The sequence below is a fragment of the Hydra vulgaris genome, chromosome 04 (genome assembly GCF_038396675.1).
Source record: "Hydra vulgaris chromosome 04, alternate assembly HydraT2T_AEP".
In the NCBI taxonomy this organism is placed as follows: domain Eukaryota; kingdom Metazoa; phylum Cnidaria; class Hydrozoa; order Anthoathecata; family Hydridae; genus Hydra; species Hydra vulgaris.
The window spans coordinates 49,673,410-49,700,719 of NC_088923.1; the positions used below are offsets into that span (position 1 = coordinate 49,673,410).

General features: G+C 27.8%; 1 protein-coding gene across 2 annotated transcripts in view; it reads right to left on the minus strand.

Annotated features, from left to right (window-relative positions):
• Nucleotides 1–1,012: 1,012 nt before the first annotated feature.
• LOC100208452 (BMP-2-inducible protein kinase) overlaps nt 1,013–27,310 on the minus strand; it is a 43,628-nt gene continuing 17,330 nt past the window's right edge. For both annotated transcript variants that reach the window (XM_065796554.1, XM_065796555.1), the window contains exons 4-11: nt 25,488–25,593; nt 14,656–14,795; nt 10,932–11,053; nt 5,010–5,091; nt 4,688–4,820; nt 4,391–4,494; nt 4,219–4,268; nt 1,013–3,166 (exon numbers count right to left, since the gene is read on the minus strand). In XM_065796554.1, coding sequence (XP_065652626.1) covers nt 1,447–3,166; nt 4,219–4,268; nt 4,391–4,494; nt 4,688–4,820; nt 5,010–5,091; nt 10,932–11,053; nt 14,656–14,795; nt 25,488–25,593 — 2,457 coding nt within the window. In that variant the 3' untranslated portion in view covers nt 1,013–1,446. The remainder of the gene's footprint in view (nt 3,167–4,218; nt 4,269–4,390; nt 4,495–4,687; nt 4,821–5,009; nt 5,092–10,931; nt 11,054–14,655; nt 14,796–25,487; nt 25,594–27,310) is intronic.

Below are 27,310 nucleotides of genomic sequence, written 5' to 3' on the forward strand. Positions count from 1 at the left end.
CTGCTGCCTTGTAGGGTTTTCTTTTTTCAGGCGAAGGCCAGGAGAAATACATGAAACTACAAAAAACATATTGCTAGAGTCAATAGCTGGATCAATCTGACTCCAGAAGCTGTAAACGCACGAAGCATGAATATGTTTAAAAATAAAATCCTTCAATTTCAAAAAATACTCGCTCTATAAAGTAACTCGCTCTATAAAGAAAATATGTCCAGAGTTCGTTTCGAACCTGGATCTCCTGCTTCTAATGCAAGCGCTCTAACCACTGCGCCAGGGTACTGCTGGTTGAATCGAGAAATTTATTTAAAATTTTCATAACAAACACCTACTTCAATCAATGCACCGGTCATAAAAATACTAATTAATTTGTAAACTATAATTTTATAACGTTAATGTACCGCATATACTCGCGTATAAACTAAAAAGTTGTTGTCGCAAATGATTAAAAATATAAGAAAAATAATTTTGAAAAGAAAGAACAGAAAGAGCTGCAGTTCCTACAACAGAAATATGTGCGCGGTTTTAACTAAACCTTCAAAAATATTTATAAACTTATTATTTTTCACAATAAAAATTTGTAAACTTTTTTGAATTTACTTATTTCGACTCATACGCGGTTTTCTAATTTATAACAGAAAAAGTGACTTAAAAGTTTAACTTCGACTTTTACGCGGTGTCGACACGCAAGCATTAGTGTTAGTCTACGATTTAAAAATCTAAAAGTTTTGGCTTATGGCAAATGTTGTTCATATAATTTAAGTCAGTTTAGAATCTCTTCAAAATCTAATACTCCGCAAATTTTTTAAAGAGCCTGGAGAAAAACGATTGTTGAGGAAAAAATGTTATTAGCTTTCAAACGGGAAATTTTCCAGCATTTCGGTGGGCCAGTTCGCCACTGGTCAAAACAAGATTTTTGTTATTCTAAAAGCAAGTCCTAAGTCTAGTTGTTAACTAGAGATTATACAGTTCATTAAAAATAGTATGAATGAATAAGATAAAAAACAACAACAACAAATACTATCTATATATACAATTAATCTATAAAAGTTTGAAATTACGGACTTTAAAGTAACAAGCTTACTATGCAAAAATTCCCAGAATACCACAAATTTATAAAAATACATTTAAAAAAAACCTTGCAAAAGAACAAGAAAACTCATGAATAATTTACATTCTGTAATTTACACTTTTTTACAATTCGCTGACCGAACGCCTCAATTTAACGATTGATGAAATTTGAAATGATCAAACGTATCTGAATGTTTGCTTTATTTTTCAAAAAAACGTGAACTTAATTTTCCAAATATTCAAAAAAAAATCCATGTAGTAAAAGTGGAAAAAGTGAAAATTATTTAAAAAAATAAATTAGATTATGCAATTCATTCCATATAATTGCGCAACCAACTATATAATTATTGCGCACTACTTATATCCACATTATCCATTCAATTAATTGTATGCACCAGGTATCTGTCGATTTCTATTCGATATCTTAGTTTGAACATTTGAATCCATACGATTAGTTTTACTTTTGACGAATGGGGCGCATCCAAATGGGTCATCGCTTATTTTGATAGGAGGCTTTCTATTGTCATCCGCAACCTGATTTATTCTGCTAGTTTCAGCATTTTTATTATCTTCATCTTTAAATTTCGCAGAAGAAGCCATGTAAAAAGGATTATCTGCAAAAATATCATTATTGCTTTTAGTTGTTTTTATTTTGTCTATGGGAGCCATACCAAATAAATCAGATGATTGGTTTGAACGAGTTTTTGAAGTGAATTGATCAGTAAATCCTTGAGAATCAGAAAAAACAGTTTGCGAAGTGTTTAAATTATTATTTGAGGTAATTTTGTCTAAATTATCCTTACTTCGAACATTACGATTGACTTTTGATGTGTCTGATATTAGGAAAGGCGCTGAATCAAAAACATCTTTATCTTGAACATTGCGTTTCATTTGCTGGGTATGACCAGAACTTGTATTACTTCTCGATTCTGAAAAACCTATTTTATTGCATTTATTCACACTGGTAGCGTCAGCATCAATATTATCTTCAAGCTGATTTAAATTAGTGTATTTGGTTTCTTCACCATCAGAAGATTCGCTAGATGATCTAACTTCACTGTTGCTACTGCTACAAGAAGATGTTCGCTCGTAGTGGTATTTTTTGGTCGCTAGCAATGATTGATTTGGTTCGTCAGCTAAACCATGCATATTGTTCGCAGCAGCAGTATTATCGCCAATTCCTAATTCTAAAAATTCTTTTTGCAAACGTATAAAATGCTCATCGTCATCTATCTCCAATAACACACCTACATCCATATTATCTGAAAACGGGTTAGAAACTTTAGATTCACTATTTATGACTTTATCTTTTTCTGATACAGGCTTTGATATAATTTCAGATTTGGAACGATTGTGAGTATTCTTTTTGTCCATTATAGAAACTCCATACGCGATGTCTTGCGAAAATGGATTCTGAGAATCGGATGGTGTACGACTAAAATCATCACTAAATGGCGTTGATGAACTTATGTTTGCTTCATTCAACTTGGTCTGATTGTATTGTTGTTCGCTATCATGTAGATTCTGTAAACGAGCATACTCCTCTTGTCGTTGTCTTAAAATATTCTGTTGTTGTATAGCTCGCATTTCTAGCTCTTGCTGATACAAGAACATTTCTCTTTGCTTTTGGAAATCATGTTGCTGTTGGAAATAATCATAATGTTGTTGCTGCTGACGAAGATACTCTTGATGTTGTAAATACTGGATATGCTGGTGTTGCATAAACTGCTGTTGAAGATATAAATCTCTTTGCTGCAAAAGTAAATCTTGTTTCGGAACGTGGTGATAAGAATTGATATTCATAACTGGATTTTGAGGAGTCATGTCATTTTGAAATGAACTAGAGTTATTTTGATTATTTAGTAAAGACGTCTGATTAGTAGTTTCCTTCAAGCTATGACTTCGACGCAAGTTGGAACTTTTTTTTACGTTCTCAATGTGTGAATTTTTGTATGGCATTGCTCCGTCACTTCCTTCAGCCTCAATTACTGAGCTATTACCTTTAGGACGCTGTCGTGGAGCTAATGAAGTAGCAACGGGACGATCTCTTGAAGCAACAGCAGTATTGAGATTTTTGGGCTGTGAAGGAACAGAAGATTTTCTAAAAACAGATTACAAACATTAATATCTTATACATTTATAGAAAATTAACTTTGAGGACCTTTTGTACAAATCAAAAAGACCCAGAGGATACAGAAACAAATAAAAAAAATATTGCAATAAATTCATAAGTAATCATTTAAATGTGATATTTACGACAAGAACCATTTATAAGAGTATTTTATTTTTGATGTCCAAATTTTACTGATTTATTTTAAACTTGGTAAAACCAATAAACAACAACTTATAAATACCTAGCTTACTTATGAAAAGGAAACATAAATACTAAGATACTAATTACATACTAAGAGCAATCTTGCCTATAATGTATCTAAAATAACAAACTCTCCACTCTCCACACACTTTAAAGATGAAACAAGTGATGATAACTCAATGAAACAAGTGATGATTGCTTAACGAAAAAAGTGATGACAGCTTGATGAAACAAAAGACGATAGCTTGATGAAACAAAAGATGATAGCTTGATGAAAAAAGTGATAATAATTCAATGAAACAAGAATGAAAGTAGCAAATATGGTAGTATTTTTTTAAATAAGGCAACTTTAGAACCAAACCTCTAGGATCAAACTTCTGAGATGAAATTTGATTTAATAGATTTAGTAATCTGAGAATGGAGCTGAGCATCTGAGACCTTTTAAGTATTTTTGTAATGATAATAAGATGTTTGTTTTCGAAATGTTCTTGTGAAAAAGATTAAAGAAATAATTAAAATTAGAAGTAGCAGTTAAGCAATAAGGAGAAAACCAAGGGGTAGAACGAGGCTGACTTATAAAACATAAGTCTCTAACTGATAAAACTTATAAAGCATTAAAAATTGCTACTCAAAGAGCTAATCAAACACGCACACTAAAGTCCCTAACAAGCAAACCATCCATGTCAACATGACACTGTTAATACACTGATACTTTACAGCTGCTGATGGAATCAAACTCTGAGAGGTACCATAGAGTTCAGGAAGCCTTACTTACTAAACTAAAATGTCCTAGCATAATAAATGGAAAAAAAGAAATAGACATAAAAAAAAATTCAAACCTTTTCTTTTCAGTTAAACTTGTAGAAACAGAAGTATCTTTTATAATAGTCTAAAAATAATAATCAAATCCATATTATGGAAAAATCTGAGAGATATAAGAATTAAACACAAAAAAATGTTACATAAAAACTGATACAACAGCAATCTGTTAATGTATCATGAAAATCTTACTTTACTAAGGTTTGGTGGATTTAAACATCCTGCAAGCTTGAAGGCCATTTTAATTACTTGATGTATGTTTGGTCTTTTAACAGGATCAGGAATTAGAATAGAAGCTGTAAAAAAATGGAAAAATTAAACTTCTCTTTGCTTCAGCAATATGAAACTTATACCAATATATCATAAGTGTCATGTTAATATGACATAAATTGTTGGAAACATCAAATTCAGCCAATAAACATTGACCATGACCATATAACGACCAATAAAACATTAACATATTACAGAATTACAGAATAGGTGACTTACATATCAGATTATGAAGCTCTTTGGAGTACTTTGAGTTTTCAGGGAAAGAGAAATTACCACTTTGAATAGCTAATGTGCTTTCACCAAAAGGAGGAACAAAAAAGCAAAATTTGAATAAAAGACAACCTAAGGCCTAGATGATAATTGGTTACATTTTAATAGTAAAATAAAAAAAATGGTTACATTTTAATAGTAAAAAGTTTATTCTTATTCTTCATTCAACACTAACAAAATAATAATTAATAAATACAACTAATAACTTAAATTAATAATATAATTAGTAATCAAATTTTTTTATTTAATAAAAAAAAACTCATTTTACCCAAATATCAGATTTAGTATCAATCACATGACCTGAATATAAGTCAATCATCTCTGGTGAGCGATATGACACTGTTGTGTATCTAAATAAAAGAAAAAAAAATGGTGTAGATAAATATATGTACACAGATGTGTATGTATGTATGTATGTATGTATGTATGAATGTATGTATGTATGTATGTATGTATGTATGTATGTATGTATGTATATATATATATATATATATATATATACAGTATTGGACAAAACATTTGCAACCAACATCGAACAATGCTAAAAAGTGTTCCTAATTTTACATGTCTTAAAAACGAAACGAACTATACTACCACAGCAAACAGTTCAGGAGTCTGGAGTCATAGCATGCCATGACATGAGCAATCAGCTGACAGGTGACAGCACACAGGCAGAATTTTGTTGACAAGTGCCATTTTGAAGCGGACAAAACAAGTGCAACTTTTTTGGTTTGTTTCATTTTCTTAAGTCTGGTCCGTGTCAACGTCACGGAAGTTTTTTAATAATTAAAGGAAGTATCCAGAAGTTTCCAAAAGCATGCAGAAGCTTCCAGAAGTTTCCAGAAGAAACATCTGGAAGCATCCAGTAGCATCCAGAAGTATCCAGAAACATTCAGAAGCATCCAGACGCATCCAGAAGCTTCCAGAAGCATCGAAAAAAAAGCATCTAGAATCTTCCAGAACAGGTTCACACAGGTTCATTTTACTATATAAGAGACATGTAAATTGACATGTAATTCAGTTAGTATATGGAAGTCAATCAGTCAGTATTATCAAGACAGTTTATCGAAGTGAGTTTTATCAAAGTGTTTTATCGAAGAACATCAATACAAGAAGTGAAATACAACAAGTGTTTCATTACATCAATACAGTCTACATCCAACCAAGACGTTGTGTTCCACAAAGCATTATTGTATCATCACAAGGTAAATGTAACACGGTAAGCCTTGAGAAGCGTGATTATTTATTTTTATTATTTCTATGACTTCAAGTGCAAAAATGGCTCCCGACAGTCTTGGATTGGAACTAAGAAAAAAATGGACCGTATCAAGACTATGTTCCAAATATCGTTCTACAGGGAAGTTGGCAGCAGATAACAAAGGTGGAAGACCGCGTTCCACCACTTCTAGAGAGGATTCTATGATCGTCAGATCCGTCAAGAAGGATCCCTGGATATCATCAGTCGAGATACAAAAGCAATTAGAGCTGCCTGTATCGGACCGAACAATCAGACAACGTGCTGTTGAAGCCGGATTGTTTTCTCGACGCCCTGCAAAGAAACCGCTGATTTCACTAAAAAACCAGAAGATAAGACTCCTGTTTGCTACATCTCATGATGACTGAAATGTGCAGAAATGGCAAACTGTCCTGTTCAGTGATGAATCGAAGTTCAACATCATTGGGAGCGATGGCATTTGCCGTTTATTTATAAATAATTTTAATTAAGATTAAAAAAAAACATTTTTTTTCTTCTAAATTCTCCCAATATAAAAATTTTCAGTTAGAACCTTGTCATATCAACGCGAAGAAATAAGTACTACTTAATAACGTTATTTATTTTGTTAACGAAAAAGCGCCAGAACTTTAGTAAATGATTGTAGCTTTAACTTACAAATTTAAAATAAATATGTGCTTTAACTAAGCGTCGTATATATTTACTATATATATATATATATATATATATATATATATATATATATATATATATATATATATATATATATATATATATATATATATATATTATTCTGCTTTTCTGAGTAATTAAGGGATTTATTACTATGGTTTCTTTTTTTTAAATTAACTTTTAGAATACCAATCTTTATATAAAAATTTAACAACACTGAACATTTTTTTCTTATGCAGCAAATGAAAAAATAAAAAAATAATGTATTTGTTAAAATGCTGTTTTTATCAAGGTCTTCTTCATAAAAGTAACTGTTTCAATTTTATATAATATATTTTATATAACATACATTTTAAAAAGAAGCATTTTTTGCAACTTCTACCTCAGTTCTACCTCAAACTGCTTTTTAAACATCAATATTGTTTGTTGATACAGCCAGTAAGACATACACATTTTAAAAATCATTGACCACTAACGAAGCTAATTGTACTAACCCTCACAAAGTCTTTTCTTCTTTGAGAACATCATCTGATAATATCTTTGAGAATATTAACTGATAATATTTGATGGATTGAATACTATTACGCCACAAAAATTTATCTCACTTCCAAGACTTTCAAAATTATTTTTATAACAGTTAGTTCTTTATTCATATTTTGTAGTATATCATATAATGGTGAAATAGCATCTACACTAGTAACATCAAATACTGGTATGCCACAATCTTACAATATATTTTTTTCACAAGCTATTTAATCTGTAGAACAGCATCTTCATTACTAACATTAAATACTGGCATGTCGTGATTTTTTTTTAGATTTATAAGTTTGTTCTTTAAGACTCCATTGTTAATTTTTATTAAAAATTCCTAAGGAATTAATGAAGATAACATCATCATAGGCGTGTCCAAACCTTACTCATAGGTCGTGCACAACAGTGGCATATTCAGGGGGAGTAGGTTTCTACTCCCCCTGATTATACTTTAGGTAATACTTAGGTTATACTTGGGTAACTAAATAATAAAAAAGACTTTGTATATCTAAAGTCTTTTTTTCTCATCCATTTTTATAATTAAAGTTCTGTTCGGTGATTTTTTCACGCATTTAACTCTCAAAAGGTCAAAAAAAAAAGGAAGGGTCACTAACAGCATTACTACTAACACTATTAAGTAGCATATTATTATATAGAGATCACTATAGCAATTTATAATGTAAGCTAGACCAAATTTCGCAGGTCATGCCTGTGCATGACAGGCAAGACCCGTAGACACACCTATGAATATCATTCTATATTTTTGACCAAACACAGTGCTATATGGATTTATTTTATTAGCTTTGTGATTAGTAGTATTCATTCTCCATTGAACAATGCATAATCCAAAACAAAAATTTATTGCCTCTCATCCATGCAATTAAAGCTTTTTTAAAAGCTGAGTTGCTTCGATCAACTGAACCTAACTGAAACATTGCGGATATTGTGGTCTGCCATTACCTAATAGTAAATTTTTTTACAACAAACCAAATTCTTGAATAACTAAACTTGTAAATTCTCTTCAATTATCTAATTGTAAAATATTTGAGCCCCAAAGTCTAGAAAAACATATAGTTTCTATGGCAACTTTAGATGCTTTCTTCAACATAGAAAATCACAAGATCAACATGTCCTCTTTGATTAAAGTCATTAACTGTAATAGGACAAACTGCAATTTCTTTATGCACAGGTTTCCTTGAGTTTTCAGTATATCTATCAAACTTGCTTATAAAATTCTTGACAGAGGCTAATGTTATATTACTGCAATGTTCACCAATTTTTTATGTTTTTTTTCTTCTCTTTTTTATGGCCACAAGTACATTATAGATTATAGTCATTATATTATCTTCTGTTGCCATAATTCGTCCGTTTAATATTCTTGTTTTTATTATTCCATCAAAACAAACTAATTTATGGGTACTTTTCACAAAATAATTTAAATTTCAAACTTTAAATTTCAATGGTATTATTTTTTTTATTTTTGTTCCATTGTTTTTTCACTTCAGTTGACATTTTATAGTTTAAACTTTAAACAACTTTGAAAATTTTAACTGTAAAAATAAATAATTCACTGGGTTATGTGTTATAATATTATTTTGCAAATTTGGCAACAACAGCGCTAAACTCGTGAAATAGATTATTGATTACAAACTACAACTTTTAAAAAAAAAGTTGTAAAGTCTGCTCCCACCCACTAAAAGAATTTTATATAATAACACAAGATTTAAAAATTTTCTGCTAATAAAAAAAATATTTTAAAGGGGTACTTAATATTATCAACAAAAAAAAAGTTTTTTATAAGCATGTCAAAAATAAGTATGAATCTTGAATATGAAGTGAAAATTTAAAAAAATAATCTTAATCTTATATAAAAATTTAAAAACTTATAACCAAAAAATGGTGATTCTTTTTTTTCATTTTTTAGTTTAAAAAATTTTTATTTTATTTTCAATAAAAACTAAAATAATAATTTATTTATAAAATGATTCAGGGTCTAAAGCCTGCTAGTAGTAAATTTTCATAAACTCTGATTTAGCTCTCAGAAAGACTGATTCCATCACCAGCTACAAAATATCAGAGCATTAACAGTGGCTTACTGTGCATTGTTGGTGTCAGTGTAAGTACTTTTGATGTGAATTGTCAAGGCCGCATCTGTCATGTTATGACATCTGTGATTCCAATTTTTAAAAAATCTGGAAAACACTCTGACCAGTCTTCTCTGTTTAGCCAACGCTTTCGAGCTTGCCCACACGCCCGCAAAAACTTTGGCGCTTGCCAAAAAACTAAAAGTGTTTTGTTTTAAATTGCAACAAAACTTTTTTGTCCATTTGCGCAACTTTTATGAAAAAATGCTTAACTTAAATATCAGAAAAAATCAATTTTTTAAAACATGCAGGCCAACTGAAACTTAAGACTGTCTGATCCCTCTAACTCGGATTACATGCTGGTCTTCTCCATATGCTTGCTTCATATGGTATTTGTAAAATATTGATGAGATTATTAAATCATTTTTTTGCAACTACTTTCATAAAGTCATCCTTGAAGGCCAACATTATTCTTCATATACAGTAACTTCTGGAGTACCTCAAGGTTCAATCCTTGATCTTGTTTTGCCTTTTATCTACATTAATGACTTTCCTGACAACCTCACATCTAAAGTGACTTAATTTGGTGATGACTCAACTTTATATTTCTGTCTTGACAAAAAGTCTTTTTTGTCAAGACAGAAATATCAAGTTGAGTCTTTTCTACCGTTTCTGTAACAGCTCAGGGCTTGCAGTGGCTTGTGAAGTTTAATTACAACAAGACACATTTATTTATTGCAAACAACTATCGCAACACTGTTGACATTTTTATATTAACAAATGGCAACCCTTTCATTGAGTCCTTTTCAATACGCCTTTTTAAAATATTTTTCACTACTGACCTCTCATGGAAACCATATATACAATCCTTTGCAAAATACTACAATGGTCAATGCTTAAAGAAGCAAAAGGTTAGAGCTATCATCTTTAGTTTCATCAACTCGTTCTTCCTTGACTTGTCATTCAGCAAAGTCCTTTTACTGTGTCTGTCTATTCATGCTTTAAAAACTTTTAGTTATCTAGTATTTTTTTTGCTCGAAGCTTTGTTTGAAGTGAATTATCATTTTTTTTAAAGTTACTTTTTGATATATCCAACAGACTTTTTTTGAAACTGGGTATATATATGAAGCATTTGGAGCAGATACTATTTCTTTCAAAAAATTAGGGATAACTCTACTTAAAAATTAGGGAAAATATTTAAATTTTTTTAGGTCTTTTTGCTATAAAGACTACTATTTATTTTCACTTATTTAACATTTTTAAGCAGGTATTAGTTAAAAAGTTTGAAAAAAGTTTGGCTTCAAAAGTTAAAGCTTTTATTTAGCAAACAAACAATAAAAAGATTTGCCAATTTTTTATTAAAACAAAAACAATGTTGAAAAAAATATTACAAATTACTTTTTGTTTTAAAACTTAAAAAATATGTTTAAAATTTGTTTGAAAAAAGTTTAAAAAATTTTTTTTAAGTTTACCCTTAAAAAGTTTTTAAAAAAAATTTAAGTAATTAAGTTTCTTATTAAAAAAAACGATAAAAAAACTTGTTGCTTTGACAGTTTTTTTTATTGATCTTTTTTTTTATTAACTTTTTTTTTAACTTGCCTTTTTTCACTTGTGCTTTGTAAACTTTAATCTATATAAAATATAAAAAAATTCTTCTAGTAAAAATTACTTCATAATATCATCTTCAATTGCTCTAATACTATCTTTATTTGTGTTCATTGTGCCCATTGTAGCACTACCAAAATCACAAAGTACAAATTCTCCATTTTCTTTTATCAAAATATTCTCAACCTAAAATTTAATCCGAAATGAAATCAATTTATAAAACTAATTTTAAGAATATTGAAAAAATTAATTTTAAGAATATTTTAAACCAAATAAATATTTAAAGATAATAAGCGAGAAAATAAACCTAATTCAAAAATAAAAATAATTTAAAAAAATCTGACAATTATTTGTTTTCATATTTATAATATATTTATACTATACGGAGATGGAGATTTAAAAACAAAGTTATGAAACAAGAATTAAAATACTTGAGTGAAAAAACTTAATTCAAAGTAACAAATTATTTAAAATATATATTTTTAAATAATTTTAACTCTTCCTGATGATCCAGCAATTGTGAAACTTCAAGTTGAAGAAAAAAGTTAGATAAGTGTTTTTTACTAATTTATATATATATATATATATATATATATATATATATATATATATATATATATATATATATATATATATATATATATATATATATATATATATATATATATATATATATATATATATATATATATATATGTATAGAACTAGATGGTAATATTTTTAAGAAATTATTAAAAACTGCAATCTTCACTGTCAATTCTTAACCTCTCTCAATGATCTCATCATTCTACCATGCACATGTGCAGTGGAACAAACTGATTTTAACATCAAAAGTGAAAGTTTGAACTTATTGGAAACTTGCATTGATAAATACTAGAGTTATATGATTTGTAAATTATAACTTAATTTATTTACCTAGAATAACTACACAATGTATATGCTGTCCAAGTGATAAATATCTTGAGCTATATGATTTGTAATTTATAATTTAATTCAATTTACCTAGAAAAACTAAACAGCCTATTTGTTTATTTAATTTGTATATTTAATAGTCCAATTGCTTGGACTATTAAATAGTGTACTGAGTATTATCTGTGCTTTGAGTCAAGTTTTTAAACAAATCCAAAAATGACTAAAGTTCCAAAAACTATAAAACACAAAAAACCATCATTACCAGGTTTTCTTATTTACTAATTACTTCAAAACACTTCAAAGTAACTTTTCTTCTGTTGATCTTATCTCTTGCAGACTTGCTCTTTGTGAGACTAATTTGAATTCAGTAGTATATCTTGTGATCTTAATGTTGATAGTTATTTTACTTTAAATCGTAAAAACTCCAATAGTCAGATGCTTGGTCTGGGCATTTACATTAGTAAGAATTTTGTTGGGAGACAAAATTCTTACTAATGTTACTTACTAATTAGGTTTGAATCCACAAACTATTCTTTTATGTGCTTTTGTTTTGCACCACTTCGCTATATCAACTTTCTCTTTGTTCTATATCGCTCTCCTTTATCTCAAGACTGCACTCTTTTCAATGTTATTTCTGATCAAGCCCTTTCTCTTTATCCTTTAGTCAATACTGTTGTTGTTGGTGACTTTAATGCTCAACACACTGAATGGCTTGGCTTTAGTGTCAGAGACTCTGCAGGTGTTAAGGCCCTCATCTTTCACTTTTTTCAATCTTTAACACAAATAGTCAACTTTCCAACTCGCTTTCTAGACAATCTGAACCATTTACCTTATCAACTCAACTTATGTCTTGTTTCTGACCTAGCCAGTGCTCAGTTTCTCCACATTGACCATTAGGTACTTATGATCACATTTTGATCTTTCTAAAACTATTATCTCATTCTTCTTCACCATCGAATCCCCTTATACCTCTTACAACTGGGACTCTTTGCATGATTTTCTTTGTGATGGCCCTTGGGTATAAATCTTTTCTGCTGACAAATGTGCTTCTTATGTAACATCTTAGATTCAGGCTGGCATGAATCTTTTAATCACTCTCAATGTCAAGCCTCATTCTTCTCCATGTTTTTCAATCTCATTAATTTTCAATCTCACCTCTTGATTCCACTAATCACATCCTACCTGATATAGCCGACAAACAGGTTATTCCATTGCTTGACATTTGTATCACTCAATTCGCATCAAGATTCTTTGATTTGCTTCTGTGCTTCAATTAAAGTGATTTTTTGCTTAGACTCTTATACAGCTAGTGGACCAAATATATTTTATAGTCTTGCAGAAGTGTTCTCAGAAGCTGTCATCTATACTTTCAAAAGGTGAATACATCTAAGATGGCATTGTTTGCTGCTGATACTACCATTTATTTGTGCCTTGACAAGAAGCATACACTCTCTGATTCTTCCTTACCAATCATAGTATAAAAGTCCTCGATGGAGGGCACTCTTCTTCATTTCCTGTAACTTTCTTAAGGTTCTATGCTTGGCCTTTTTCTTTTTTTTATTTACATTAACAATCTGCGAGACATTCTCACATCTAAGGTGCATTGCTGACAATACTACCATTTACTCGTGCCTTGACAAGAAGCATACACTCTCTGATCTCTTGGAGGGTGCATTTGAGCTTGAAAAAGATCTCATTTCTGCTACAGCATTGGGATCTCAACGGTTGGTGAACTTTAACTCAGATAAAACTCAATTTTTTTCAGCTAATCCTTACTGCAACAGTCCAGATTTTCCTATATGGAATGATATATAATAAGTCATCTACCCTTTGTCTTTTAGGATTAACTCTTACTTCCAACTTTTCTAGGAAACCAAAATATCAAATCCATTACAAAATTAGCTAAGGCTGCATCTCTTTATTGTGCTTGCCATTTTCTTACTCCGGATTCTATTCTTTATCTATATAAATATATGTATATATGTATGGAATACTGTTGTCATATCTAAAGCAGATCTTCAAATGATACCCTTTCTCTTTTAGACCAGGTGTTTGAGCCAAACTTCACATCGCCATAATGTTGTTTCTTTTTCTTTTTTTCTATAAATACTATAATATGCACTGCTCTAGAGAGCTAGTGTCCCTTGTGCCACTAAAATTCATTCTCGTGTTACTAGTCATTCAATTAAATCTGTTCCTTTTACTGCGACTGTCCCTAAATGCTCAAAAAATTCTTTTTTGCCTAGTTTTTTTCCTCTAAAATCAGTTCTTTGGATTTCACTCCCTTCATCTTGTTTTCCTGATTATTATAATTTGCATCTTTTAAGTCATCAGTTAATTGTTATCTTGCTTAATAAACTTTAACTTTTATCTTTCAGTAACTCTAATAGTGGTTGCTTGCAACATTATTGGAAGCGAAGATGTTTAAAAAAAAATACAGCTCAATAAGATTTTAAGTAAAATTTCAAGGATATATATTTATATTGAAGAAATACAATATCTTTTTTGTAAAAATTGTAACATAAAACAGCACAGTGGTTAGTGTTCTAGCTCAGAACAAATTGGTTTCAGGTTCAATGCCAGCTTCGGCAAGCTAAGTGACATTGGTAAGGAGGAGCTGTAAACTTCCTAGTTAAATGCTTTTCAGCAGTGCTCATATGTATATATATATGATATATATGTATATATATATACACACATATATATATATATATGTATATCTATATACACATATATATATATATATATATATATATATATATATATATATATATATATATATATATATATATATGTATATATATGCATATATACATAGCTAACATATACAATATATATAATAACATGTACATATATAGATAGCTAACATAATGTACCTTAATATCTCGATGTATTATTGGTGGATCATGATCATGAAGTAATGCTAAAACTTCACACGTGTCACAAAACATTTTAAGTATCATCTTTTCAGAAAAGCCTGCACTCATATTTTCATTCATCAAATCAATTACATTACCTAAAATAAAAAAACAATAATACTTAAAATTATTAAAATCAAAAGAAACATAAAATATAATAAGTTTCTATTCTGTAAAATGTTACTTGTATATATTATATAAAAACATTTCTAAAAATGTAAACAAATTTGGTATTATTCAAAAAAAGTTATTTTGCAAATTGTTTTAATTGTTTTGCAATTCCTTTTTATCTTAATTTTTACGTTTTGTATAAAAAAATAAAATAATATTTGAACACAATATATAAACCCAAGCATTTATTTTAGCTTTTTTCTTCCTTTTTTTAGGGAGGGGATGGGTTCAGGGGTGGAGTTTGCATATTTGTAACCAACAAACTTATTGAACCATATTTTTGCTAAAACAGTTTTTAACTTTTTCAGGTCTCTTTTTAACTAAGGACTCAAATTTCTTAGTTTAATTTTATGATTTTTGTACCACTCAATAATTTAGAGAATCAATCATTTGTGGTTAGAGTCTATGACTCTAAATTATTTAGAGTAAATAACTCAATCATTTGTGGTTTTAAACTATATGAAGAATTTAAAAATTAGGAAGTTAACACATATGTATGAAAAAAATCACTTTTTTAATTTATGTTATCATCAAACAGCAATTACAAGATAGGTGGTTTTAAACTATATGAGTTTTATAAATTAAAAAAATAAAATAAATAAAAAATTCACTTTAAATGTTTTAAGAAGTATTTCAAATGAACTATAACTGTTAATAATAAATATAAATTTAAGACATTGCAAAGTATAACAAAAAAATGGTTTTAAAATCAACGATGAATCTATTCATTATTAAGATAGAGCACCTAAAAATATTTTGCTAAATATTAAAGGTAACTCTAAATCTGAAATGGATTTTTATGATTGTCTGATCTGGTTCAAAATTCCTTTTTTGACGCAGATCATAAAACCATAAAAATAAGTTCATTTCAGATTCGAGTTAAAAATGTGAAACAGAGATGTGAAACAGATATGTGAAACAGATTCCCTTTTTTATTAATTGTAACTTTACAGCACAATAAAAATTCAAATTATATTTCAAGAACAAATCACAACTACATCTTTTAATTGGAGTCACAACTAACTCTTTTAATTCGAGTAAGATGAATTGCTCAATACTTATTTAAAGTTCAAGTCAAGCCGTCAGTTATGGAAGAGATATCTTTAAATCTTTAAATTTAACATGGTAGTGGTGTAGTGGTAGAGCACTTGCCTCATAAGTGAGAAAATCTGAGTTCGATCTCCACCATGTCCCTGATAGTACCGCGCTCAACTTGTTTCCCCGTGCAGCGGCCTTGTTCGTCAAGGTTCGTGTTTTGGAGTTATAGAGTTGAGAGAGGGTTGTAACCACAAAAAATAGCCTCCTTGACTGTAGTGACCCTTTTGGCCTTGGGGAGGTGAATAATTAAAAAAAAAATCCAGTTTTATTTAGTTCATTGTTCTTGAATTGAAATTTTTTGTTTGATTTTATTTTCTCTACATCTGATGTTACATAACTTTAAATCTTAGAAACTGTAGAAATAGCCTTGAATAATAAATCTTAAAATGCTTTATTGCTTATTTTAACATTTCTAAAACTATTATAGTTTCTATTCCACCTGCAATTTCTGAAGTTTATTTCTGGAGGTCAGGTTTGTTACCATTAAAATTATAAATGAAACAATTTGAGATGTTATGACTCATTTGTATATAATGTGAGATGATTTCTATGGCCTTAGCTAAAAGATCATTTACACTTTTTTGGTGTTTGAAAAACTTATTAGTTGTACAAATCAGAAGAGTATGGATAACATAACTTAAAGAACTACTTTTTGAACTTCTCTCACTTTCATGTCAGCAGAATTATCAAGAAAAACAAAGTTTCTTAGTTTGTATTTTCCTTTTCAGCTGTAAGTTTTTTAACTTGAACTAGTTTTGTAACTAATAAGTGACACTAGACACAAAAAATAAGTTTAATACACTTACTACACACAAAAAATCATACTATGCTTGAGGACATGTTTAATAAGGATGTAACAATAACATTATTTCTATCACACACTTTACTGTTATCCTCTTTACTTGTTGAAAAAGATCCACTAATGGATATATTTGCTGTATACTATTTTTTAAACCTTCTTAAGACTATTTCTGAACAATTTTTTAATGTTTTTTTTTATTTATATTCCATCCTAAATTATTTCTTATAATTTTTTTACCACATTTTTGTGTTTTTATTTTTAAATTTACATAATTTTTTGAAGAATTATTTTCATCAATGTCAAAACAATTCAGAACCAAACTTTTCACTCTATAAACTTGTAAACAAAATATATTTTTATTATTTACAGAATAAACTTTCTTGAGAAATATATACTATTAAAAAAATCAATTCGGATGAAATTTCTTACAGAAACATGCTATAAAGACCTTGTAAAATACTCCCAGAATTTATTTTTTCGTTTATTATCATAAAAAATATCCTTACTCAAAAATGTAAAAAAGAAAACATTTAACTGAGGGCCTGGAGAGAATTCATGTAATATAGGAGAGTACACAACAATCTTGTTATTCAAGAAACATCATCACGGTCATATTTTAAAAATCCGGAATATATTTTTCCTAACTTTACTCTTAATTTTGCTTTTAAAGGAATTGTTTCAAATTTTTTTGTAATTTTTTGTATGAGTGATGAGTGAAAAAGCCTAAAAAACAAATATATTACAAAAATATACACGTTAACTTGTCTGTATGGAAAACATTTTGGATATCCAGAAAAACTTAAAAATGAGGAAAATATCTGAAATTCCGGGTATATCCAGAAAATGATAATCCTTGAAGAAAGGTAACTTAACTAACTTAAGATAGGTAACTTATTCAAGAAAGGTAACATGTAGGCTACTAATGTTAAATGAGAATGACTCACAAAAAAGTTCAGTAATCAAAGCATACCACCTGTACCAAAAACTTTTAATTAAAATTTTTTAGTGTAAAAAGCTTTTAGTTAAAATCATTTTAGATATGTTGTAACTAAAAAAAAAAAATAGAAAAAAGACATAGCAAACTTTAAACATGAATAGCGTGAAATAAACATTTAATTTTTGTTTGTTTTTATGCACAAAAAAAACTGCCTTAAAATAAATAAAATAAAATTGGCAAAAATAAGATGAAAAATGTTTTATATAAATGTTAAACAAAATAATTATTTTTTATAATAAAAATTTTCTTTAAGTATTTAAAAATAATTAAAGCAAAATTAATTAAAATAAAAACATCAAAATTATTAACATTTAAATAAAAGTCAATCAAAATATTTTTTTGTTTTTTTGTTTTATATTTTTTTTGTTTTTAATTTTACAGTTGTTGTGCGAAAGGAAATCAAGAGGTGAGATAAAGTTATGAAAAGAGGATATTCAAAACAGGTTAAAGAAATATTTTATTTTTAAAGAAAAAAACAAATTAAAAAAATAGCAAAAAAAATTATTGTTTTTGTTGATATTTATTATTTTTGTTTTTATTTTACTATTAGTATTTTGTCTTCTAAACTCTTCAATTGTTCATCAAATAATTTCATAAATTAATTTTCACTTACTTCACTTACTTTACATAGTTACTTACTTTACTTACTTCATAGTAAGTTAAAAAATGATAAATTAAAAAAAAAAAAGCTCTTCAATTGTTTATCAAATAATTTCATTAATTAATTTTCACTTACTTCACTTACTTACTTCACTTACTTTACATTGTTACTTACTTTACTTACTTCATAGTAAGTTAAAAAATGATAAATTAAAAAAAAACTTGTAAAATACAGTAACAGTGCAAGAAACTTTTGCTTATTTTTTTACATAATGTATTTTCAAATTAAAAATTTTCGGAAAAAACATTTTTTTTTTAATTTTTATGAACAAAAACTAAATTTCAAATTTTGAAAATACTGAGTTACTTCATAGTAAGTTAAAAAAACTATTTTAGTATTTTTTTTTTGTTATTCACCTCCTCAAGCCCGAGAAGGCCACTACAGATGAGGAGGCTACTTAATAATGGTTTTAACCCTCTCTCAACTCTATAACTCCGAAACAGGAACCTTGACGAACAAGGCAGCTGCATGGAAAAACAGGTTGAGCGCGGTACTACCAGGGATGTGGTGGGGATTGAACTCCGAACCTCTCGCTTATGAAGTGAGCGCTTTGCCACTACACCACTACCGCATTTACTTTTGCATAGTTATAATGTTTAGTTAAATTTGTAATTATTTACTTACTTTTGTAATAAATTTGTAATAATTTACTTACTTTTGTATAGCTATAATGTTTTTTTTTTTTTTTTTTAATGTTATTTGCCAATATCATTTTAGAAACTAATTTTTGTTTTTTATTTTTGGTGAAATTTATTTTAAATATTAACAAACTTTGATTAGTATTCTTTACAAATAGTCCGCTTCCAGTAAAGCAGTTTTAATCCAGATTTATTGTACAGTTTATCAAATATTTTGAACCTAGATGAACTCTACTTGTTAAACTGCGTTTTTGTATGGGACATCATTCATAATAGCATGTTTATTGCTTTTAATTGGTATTTTAAGTTTATAAGTGAGATTCATAAGTACAAACTTAGATCGACAGCTTTTTATAAACTAGCTCTACCTTCAAAAAAAAACAACAAGTAAATATGGTATTCAATCTACTAAATACCAATCAATTCACTCCTGGAACTCTCTCCTAATTTCAATAAAAATCTTTCAAACATTTCTTGAAATACTTTTTACTCCATATTCATATATGCACATATTTATATGTGTCTATAAATATAAGTGAGTATTTATAAGCTTGTATAAATGTAAGTGTGCATTTATATGCATTTATGCATTCTGTGTATATATATGTGTGCTTATAAGAATATATGTGTAAGTGAATATATTTACTTGTCTATGTATGTTTACTTGTATATATATATGTATTTGCGTGTATACATATACTATAATGGTATATCCTATGTATATCTGTTTGAACAATTCTGCAAGAAAGAGGGCGGAAAAAAAAGAGCAAAAAGTTATGAAAACATATACTAAACTCAAAAACTCTTTTTTTAACAATTTAAAAGTAATTTTAAGCAAATAAGTTTTTAAAAAAATCATTTTATCATACCATAACAAGGCGTAAAGGTTGTAAAAATGTGTTTTGACGTTTATTTACAGTTCTGTTGGGTAGCATTAAAAATTGTAAAATCGTAAAACTATAATTGAGAACTTTGATAATGTTATAGTGCATTTTTTAAACATAATTCACATGGTTTTAAATAATCATTTATACTTTTTTTCTTAAATCATTTGGATTGTTTTATTTGTTTTTTAATATTGCATTTTTCGTTACGATCATCACGATTACGACCATCATGACAAAAAATACATAAGGCTTGCAAAACTTTAAGTAAAAATTACGAAAATCAGCATATAACAATATCAATATGTGCTAAATATACACACTAGATGATTTTTTTTTTTTTACCATGCCGTTTGCTGGATTAGGTCTGACAAAGTTGTTTTGTTCAGAAGTCGTAAAAACTAAATGTTACAACCGTCACCCTACATAGAGTTAATTTTTGAAAAAAGTTTAAGTTTAGCGTTGCAATGGCATCTGATGTCAAATATACGTAATCCAATATCTGCTTATTGCCGGAATGAAAGTGAGATAGTAAAAATTTTTCTAAATGCCTACAAGCGGAAACCATTTCACTTTTTTCGTTAAGTAGTGATACACTATCAAAAGTCAGGTTTCGGCAGGAGTAAATGAGTGCACGAGCTATAAATAGCCCGTCTTAGCCGGTTATGTGGGCAGGCCGCCTAGATAGTCTTGCATGGGCTTTTTTGAAAAATTAAAATTACTATGTTTGAATGAAATTTTTATTTATTCTGAAATTTTATTTTGTTGATTCTTCATGTCAGGTATAGTAAAAATTTCAACTGTAATAATAAATGTTTTTTTTAGCGATAAAAAGAAACTTGCAACTTGCACAAAAAAACCTAACGTTTTTTTTTTCAAATAATTTTTTATATTTAATTTTTATTTAATAATTTAGTAATTAATTAAATAATAAATAAAAAGCAATATTCAAATGTTGAAATATAATCAATCGTCCTAGTAAAACAACAATATATAAAAAACCGTCATACATCATATAGTTGTTTTATAAAAACGAATGATCTTAATTATACTATTACAAAAGTTTATTCATTCTCTATAAATACTATTATAAAAGTTCATTCATTCTCTTCTTCTTTGTGAATGTAAATGTCATCGTATATTAAAATTTCTATAATCGCTTTATTAACAAGTAGGAGGATGTCAAATCATTTAAACTTTGGTAATTAAACTTTGACTAGTTGGGTACTTGTAAAAGTTGAGATAAAAGTTTTTCGAAGTTACACTGCAGTTTTTATCTTTTGCTCAGAGTTATTAATGTGCGCTCTACTTAGTGAGTTTTTGTTATTATGTTTTTATTTTGGTTTTGTTTCTCAATTTTTATTCAGACTTTATTCTTTTATTATCCAGTCTCATCATTTGTATGATCGGATTTTTGTTGAGTTTGTTCCAGATATAGTCAAACCAATAATTTGCAAGCAACGCAAAAAGTAGCAGAAAAACAACCTTCGCAACCATCACGTTTCTTTATTAAAGTATCTTGACATTTGCTTAAAAAATTTTGCAATGAATGTGCTACATTCATTGCAAAATTTTGAAAGATTTGAGTATTAATATATTATCTTATTAAAATAATGGAACAAAATGTAACATTTTTTATTGCGCTTTTTTAGTTGATTCATTTTTCTTGTGCTTTGTAAATTAAATAAAATTTTAAAAATTTAAAGGTGATATCTTTAAGCTAGAAAGATATAGTGACAATTATATTGAAATCTTTTTTAAATAAATCTTGAACCAAAGAGTTCTATTCTTTTACAATTGTTTTCCAACAATTGTAAAAGAATAGAACTATTCTATTCTTTTACAAATATTTAGACTAAAATTTTAATTATTACTATTGTTTCTGTTCAATCTACTATCATACTCTTTTATGAACTTGTAATTGATTTTATATTCTTTTCGGAAATTAGGAGAAAATATAAGTTATGTTGATGTGATATGTAAGTTAAAAGTTGAGGTGATTTAATTTTTAATTTCTAAGAGACTTAGTACAAATAGATTTTTCAAGATTCTGGTATATATATTTCTTAAATATATTCTTCTTATATAATATAGGCGTATAAAAAAAAGCGTTAAACAAATTAAAAAAAAAATCTTTTTTACATTTTTTTATGAATAAAAACAATAGAAGGGTATTAAATGCAGTATTATTTTATATATCAGGTTTATTGCTGTAAAATATATTTAAATGTATTATATATCAGGTATATAATTAAATGTATTAAATATAGCGCAAGTATAAAAACAAAAATAACATATGAAGAAATCATATAGTTTTATTTTTATCATACAAAAGGAATATATATAGTTATAAATTATTTATAAATATTAATTTCAAATAAATTAGCCTAAAATATCTTTAATTTCAAAATCGAACACAGTTTCTTCACTTTCACTCAATTCAGCTGTTTTCATTCACTTTCACTGCTTAAACTATCGTAATTAATGTCGTCTTTTTTGTCATTTACTATTGTAGCAGGTTGAATTATTGGATCAAAAATTGTTTTTGTAAAAATTTATACTATAAAATAATTTCTGTTGAGTATAAATGAGATATGCGATTTTTAATAACGATAGTTATTTAAAATTGAATGACAAAGTAATTTATCAATCAATTAAGCAAAATGTGTGGTTATACAAAAAAGAAATTGTCTTTATTATCTAACAGTTCTTACTGTATAAGTTTACAAATTTCCAAAGAATACTAAAAACCTGGACTATTATGTTAAGTTCTTTTGCAACAAAAACTTTTCCTGCCAAAGCCTGAAAAGTCATAATAAAATACTTTTCATAAATACAAAGGTTATACTTTTTTGTAGATGGTTTGTAAGATTGTCATCTTTTATTTATGTTCCACCTGATTATAGACATGTTAGCTGCATCATTATTCATTATGTTTCCAGAATTCTTTAGAAAATTCTGAATCATTTCTATAACTGGTTGCATTAAAAGATTTAAGGTGGTTGCAAACCTAAGCTTGAATACATTTTCACTAATACCAATGTAAGATCTTTCTGTAACACTGGGATTAGGTGATGCTAAAGTGACTTTATATACAACACTTTTTAATAGACATTGGTTATTTAACAGGCATGTGGTTTTCTTAATGCAGCTGCAATTTGTATTATGAGCGGTGAATTTGTTGCGCAAAATTTGTTGTGTGAATTAATAATTGATCAAATATTTGGCATGCAGCTGTAACTAACTTTAACTGTATATCTGTTAAAATTTTGTGGAGCTTAAGATAAAAAATGAAAACATGAAGCTTTAAGTTCCATTATAGTTGTATTTTTTCATTTATATTATTTTAATATAATTTGATCTATTTTTTAAAAAAAGATATTGATCACTCTTAAACAGACAAGAGTTGTATTTCCAACAATATATATATATATATATATATATATATATATATATATATATATATATATATATATATATATATATATATATATATATATATATATATATATATATATACATACATATATGCAGTTGATAAAGTGAAAATATATTGATTAATATTTTTTTAAATACTCACTTTCAACAAGACTGCAAGCAACCACTATTAGAGTTAGAAGTTACTAGAAGAGAAAAGATGAAGTTTAAGAAGCAAGATAATCATTAACAGACTTGAAAGATTGCAAATCAGGAAAAAAAGATAAAGGGAGCGAGTTTCAAAAAACTGATGTTCAACAAAAAAAAAACTAGACAAAAAAGAATTTTTGGTGCACTTACGAACAGTCACAGTCAAAGGAAGAGACTTATTTAAATGACAACTAACATAAGAATGAATTTTAGATGGCACGAGAGACGCTTGGTCTTTAAAACAGCACCCGCTATAGTATTTATAGTAAAGAGAAAGAGAAGCAACATTACAAAGATGTGAAAATGGTTAAAGGTAGGCTGTAAGAGCGGGCCCAACTATCTTTACAATGCCTTTTTGCACTTTGTCTAAAAAAGAAATAGCATCACTCAAAGATCCTCTCCAGATATAGCAACAGTATTCCATACAAAAACGAATTTGAGATTTATAGAGATAAAATAAATAGAATCTGGAGTAAGAAAATGACAAACATGATGAAGAGATGCAACCTTAGCAAATGCTAATTTTGCAATCGATTTGATAAATGGTTTCCAAGAAAGATCGGAAATAAGAGTTAATCATAGAAGTTGAAGGGGGATGCAGATGACTGATCTACCCTACGTCGAGTAAATTACTGTTCATAAATATAGGAAGATCTAGATTGTTGCGATAACGATTAGCTGAAAAGTTGAGGTTATCAGAGTTAAAGTTCATTAGCCACTAAGAGCCCCATGCTGTAGCAGAAGTAAGATCTATTTCAAGCTCAAATACCTCTCCAAAAGATCAGAGAGTGTATGCTTCTTATCAAGGCAAGAATAAATGATAGTATCATCAGCAAACAATGCCACCTTAGATATGAGAATTCCTTGAAGATTGTTATTGTAAATAAAGAAAAGAAAAATGCCAAGCATAGAAGCTTAAAGAAGTTACAGCAAATGAAGAAGAGTACTGTCCATCAAGGATTTTTATACTATGATTGGTAAGGAGGAATTCAATAATCTTAAAGATGTTACCTGATATACCATAAGACCTTATGGAGAAAACCAGCATGCCAAGCTTTATCAAAGGCTTTAGATGATACACAATAAAACCTATCATTAATAATATATTATCATTAATTCAGCAGCAGAACAAGACCGAATTCCATGTTGATGATCAGAAAGTAATTTACTAAATTAAAAAGGTGTTTCAAAAACCTTGCTTATGATAGTAAGAAGATTAATGGGACAGTAGTTAGACAAGTCAGATTGCTCTCCAGAAATTTGGAAAATAGGGATAACAGATGCTGCTTTCCAGCAGGCTAGAAAACAAAACTCTTATAAGCACTTGTTAAATAGTTTTGAAAGTATATAATACAACTCCAGAGAATACTTCTGCAAAATTATAACAGGTATGTTATCCGGACCACAAGCTTTAGAAGAGTCCAAAGAGAAAATCAATTTAGATTCAAAAGTTGGAGTGATACGAATGTCAAGCAAGGGATCAACCTGTTTGTCTGTTGATTTGGATATGTGTAATATTTCTTATACATTTTTTTAAGATAATAGCAATAGAAAGATAAGTATATAATAAAATAAACAATACAAATATATAAAATATAATAAAAAAATACAACAATATAAACTATAGCAATAGAAAAGTGAAAAATACAATTTTTTTTAATGAAAAATATATTGTTATTAAATATATCAAAAACATATAAATTAAAATATATATCAAAAAAATATATATTAAAAAATATTCAAAAAGAAAATATCACAAGCATAAACAAATACAAACATAACAAGAATAAATTGTGAAAATAACTTTGCTTTAAACATAAAATCAATATTACACATTAAATACCTAATACAAAAAAACTAAAAACATTTATAGAATTTTTTTATAAAAAAAGTCCAGCAAGTAAAGAAAAACCTTTGCACATTTCCATGAGTATAAGAACTTCATATATTCCAGGTTGCAGAACATTTATAGCAGAATCGAGAAATGTGATAGCATTTTTGTGGCCCGACAACATTTTCTATGATAAAAAATTTAATCAAAAATATAGAAAAAAAGCAATCATCATAATAATGATAAACTTTAAAAATGTGCAATAACCATACAGTTTTTAAGCACTCATCTGATGATGATGATGATGATAATGATAATGAGATGATAATGATGATGACAACAATGATGATGATGATGATGATGATGATGATGATGATGATGATGATGATGATGATGATGATGATGATGATGATGATGATGATGATGATGATGATGATGATGATGATGATGATGATAAGCATGGTGATCTATGGCATTGCAACAAAAATGTTCGTTATTGAGGCTTTTAATTTCGGTATTGCAACTAGATTCATTTTTGCAACTCTGTGTGTCGTTTTTGCAACTTCAACATTCGCTTTTGTAACAGCAACATGGGAAAATTCGTTAGTGGCACCAGTGTAACTATTTCGCTTGTTATCCGCCATTAAACTTTCATTTAAAAAGTTCAAAAGAAGGAAGTCATACATTTTTTTTGTAGTAGTAGTCTTTAAGAATGTTATAAAAGCTAAAAAAATAACTATGATTTAACTTTTAAGGTTTCTGATATTGGTTGATCTTTGAATATTAATTTAACTGTATTTATGGTTTAAAAGAATTAAGCAATGTTAAAGTGTCATATTTGCTGTGGTGATGCTTCCTCCTGTGGAACAACATGTCCACTCTGTAAAAAAGTAATTGACATCAATTGCCATAGAGGTATGATTGGTGATGGATATGTTATTTGCATAATATGTGCAGGTGCATATATATCTAAAACTTAACTAGTTTAATAAGCTTGATAATAAATTTGTGATAAAGCACAATATAAAGTAAGGTAAAACTGAATTACTAGTTTACTAATCCACTCTTAAGTTGCTTAGATAGTTGTATCAACATTTTTTTTTTAACACTTTTTAGTTATGTTAATGCATAGAAATTCTACTGATACAATTTTTTAAATTTAAATTATTTGTAAATGTTGCTTTAAATTTTCCACTGTTGAAAAGGATGGTATTGTTGGAAGAGGTATATGTTTTTGTTAAGTTTGATACCTATATATTAATAAGATGAATTATTAAGATTATTAGTTATCAAACCATGTTTCACAGAATGATAGATTGATGCACATGTAGAAACTTTTATGAATAGATCTAAAATAGAATAATAACTTTCTAACATTTATATGTGCAGCATTAGTGCATGTAAATAAAAGTTATTAATATAGTATTGATGCACTTATATAAATATAAAATATATAAATATAAAATATATAAATATAAAATATATAAATATAAAAGCGAAGTTTTTTGTTTTAGCTTTTCAAAAAATGAAAACAGAAAAAGGAAATTGCTTCATCCCAACTTCTTAAGTCAATCTTTTCCAGTGTTGTAAGATTAAATTTAAATATTCATAAACTTTTATTTAATTAAATTGCTCAAAAATGTGTCAATTATGTGTGATTTTTGTTTTCTAAACATTATATTTTACTTTATGAATTTAGTATTCAAGTTAATGCATTTTTTATATATAATATAAATGTCATTTTAGGTCTATAGTTACAGACATGATACTTTTCAAGATGGAGGACAAAAAAAAAAGTATGATTGCAATAAAGTAAATATATTGGCTTTTTTACTTTTTTATTATTATTATTATTATTATTATTTGCTGTATATTAAAATTTACAATGAAACAAATATTGTTAA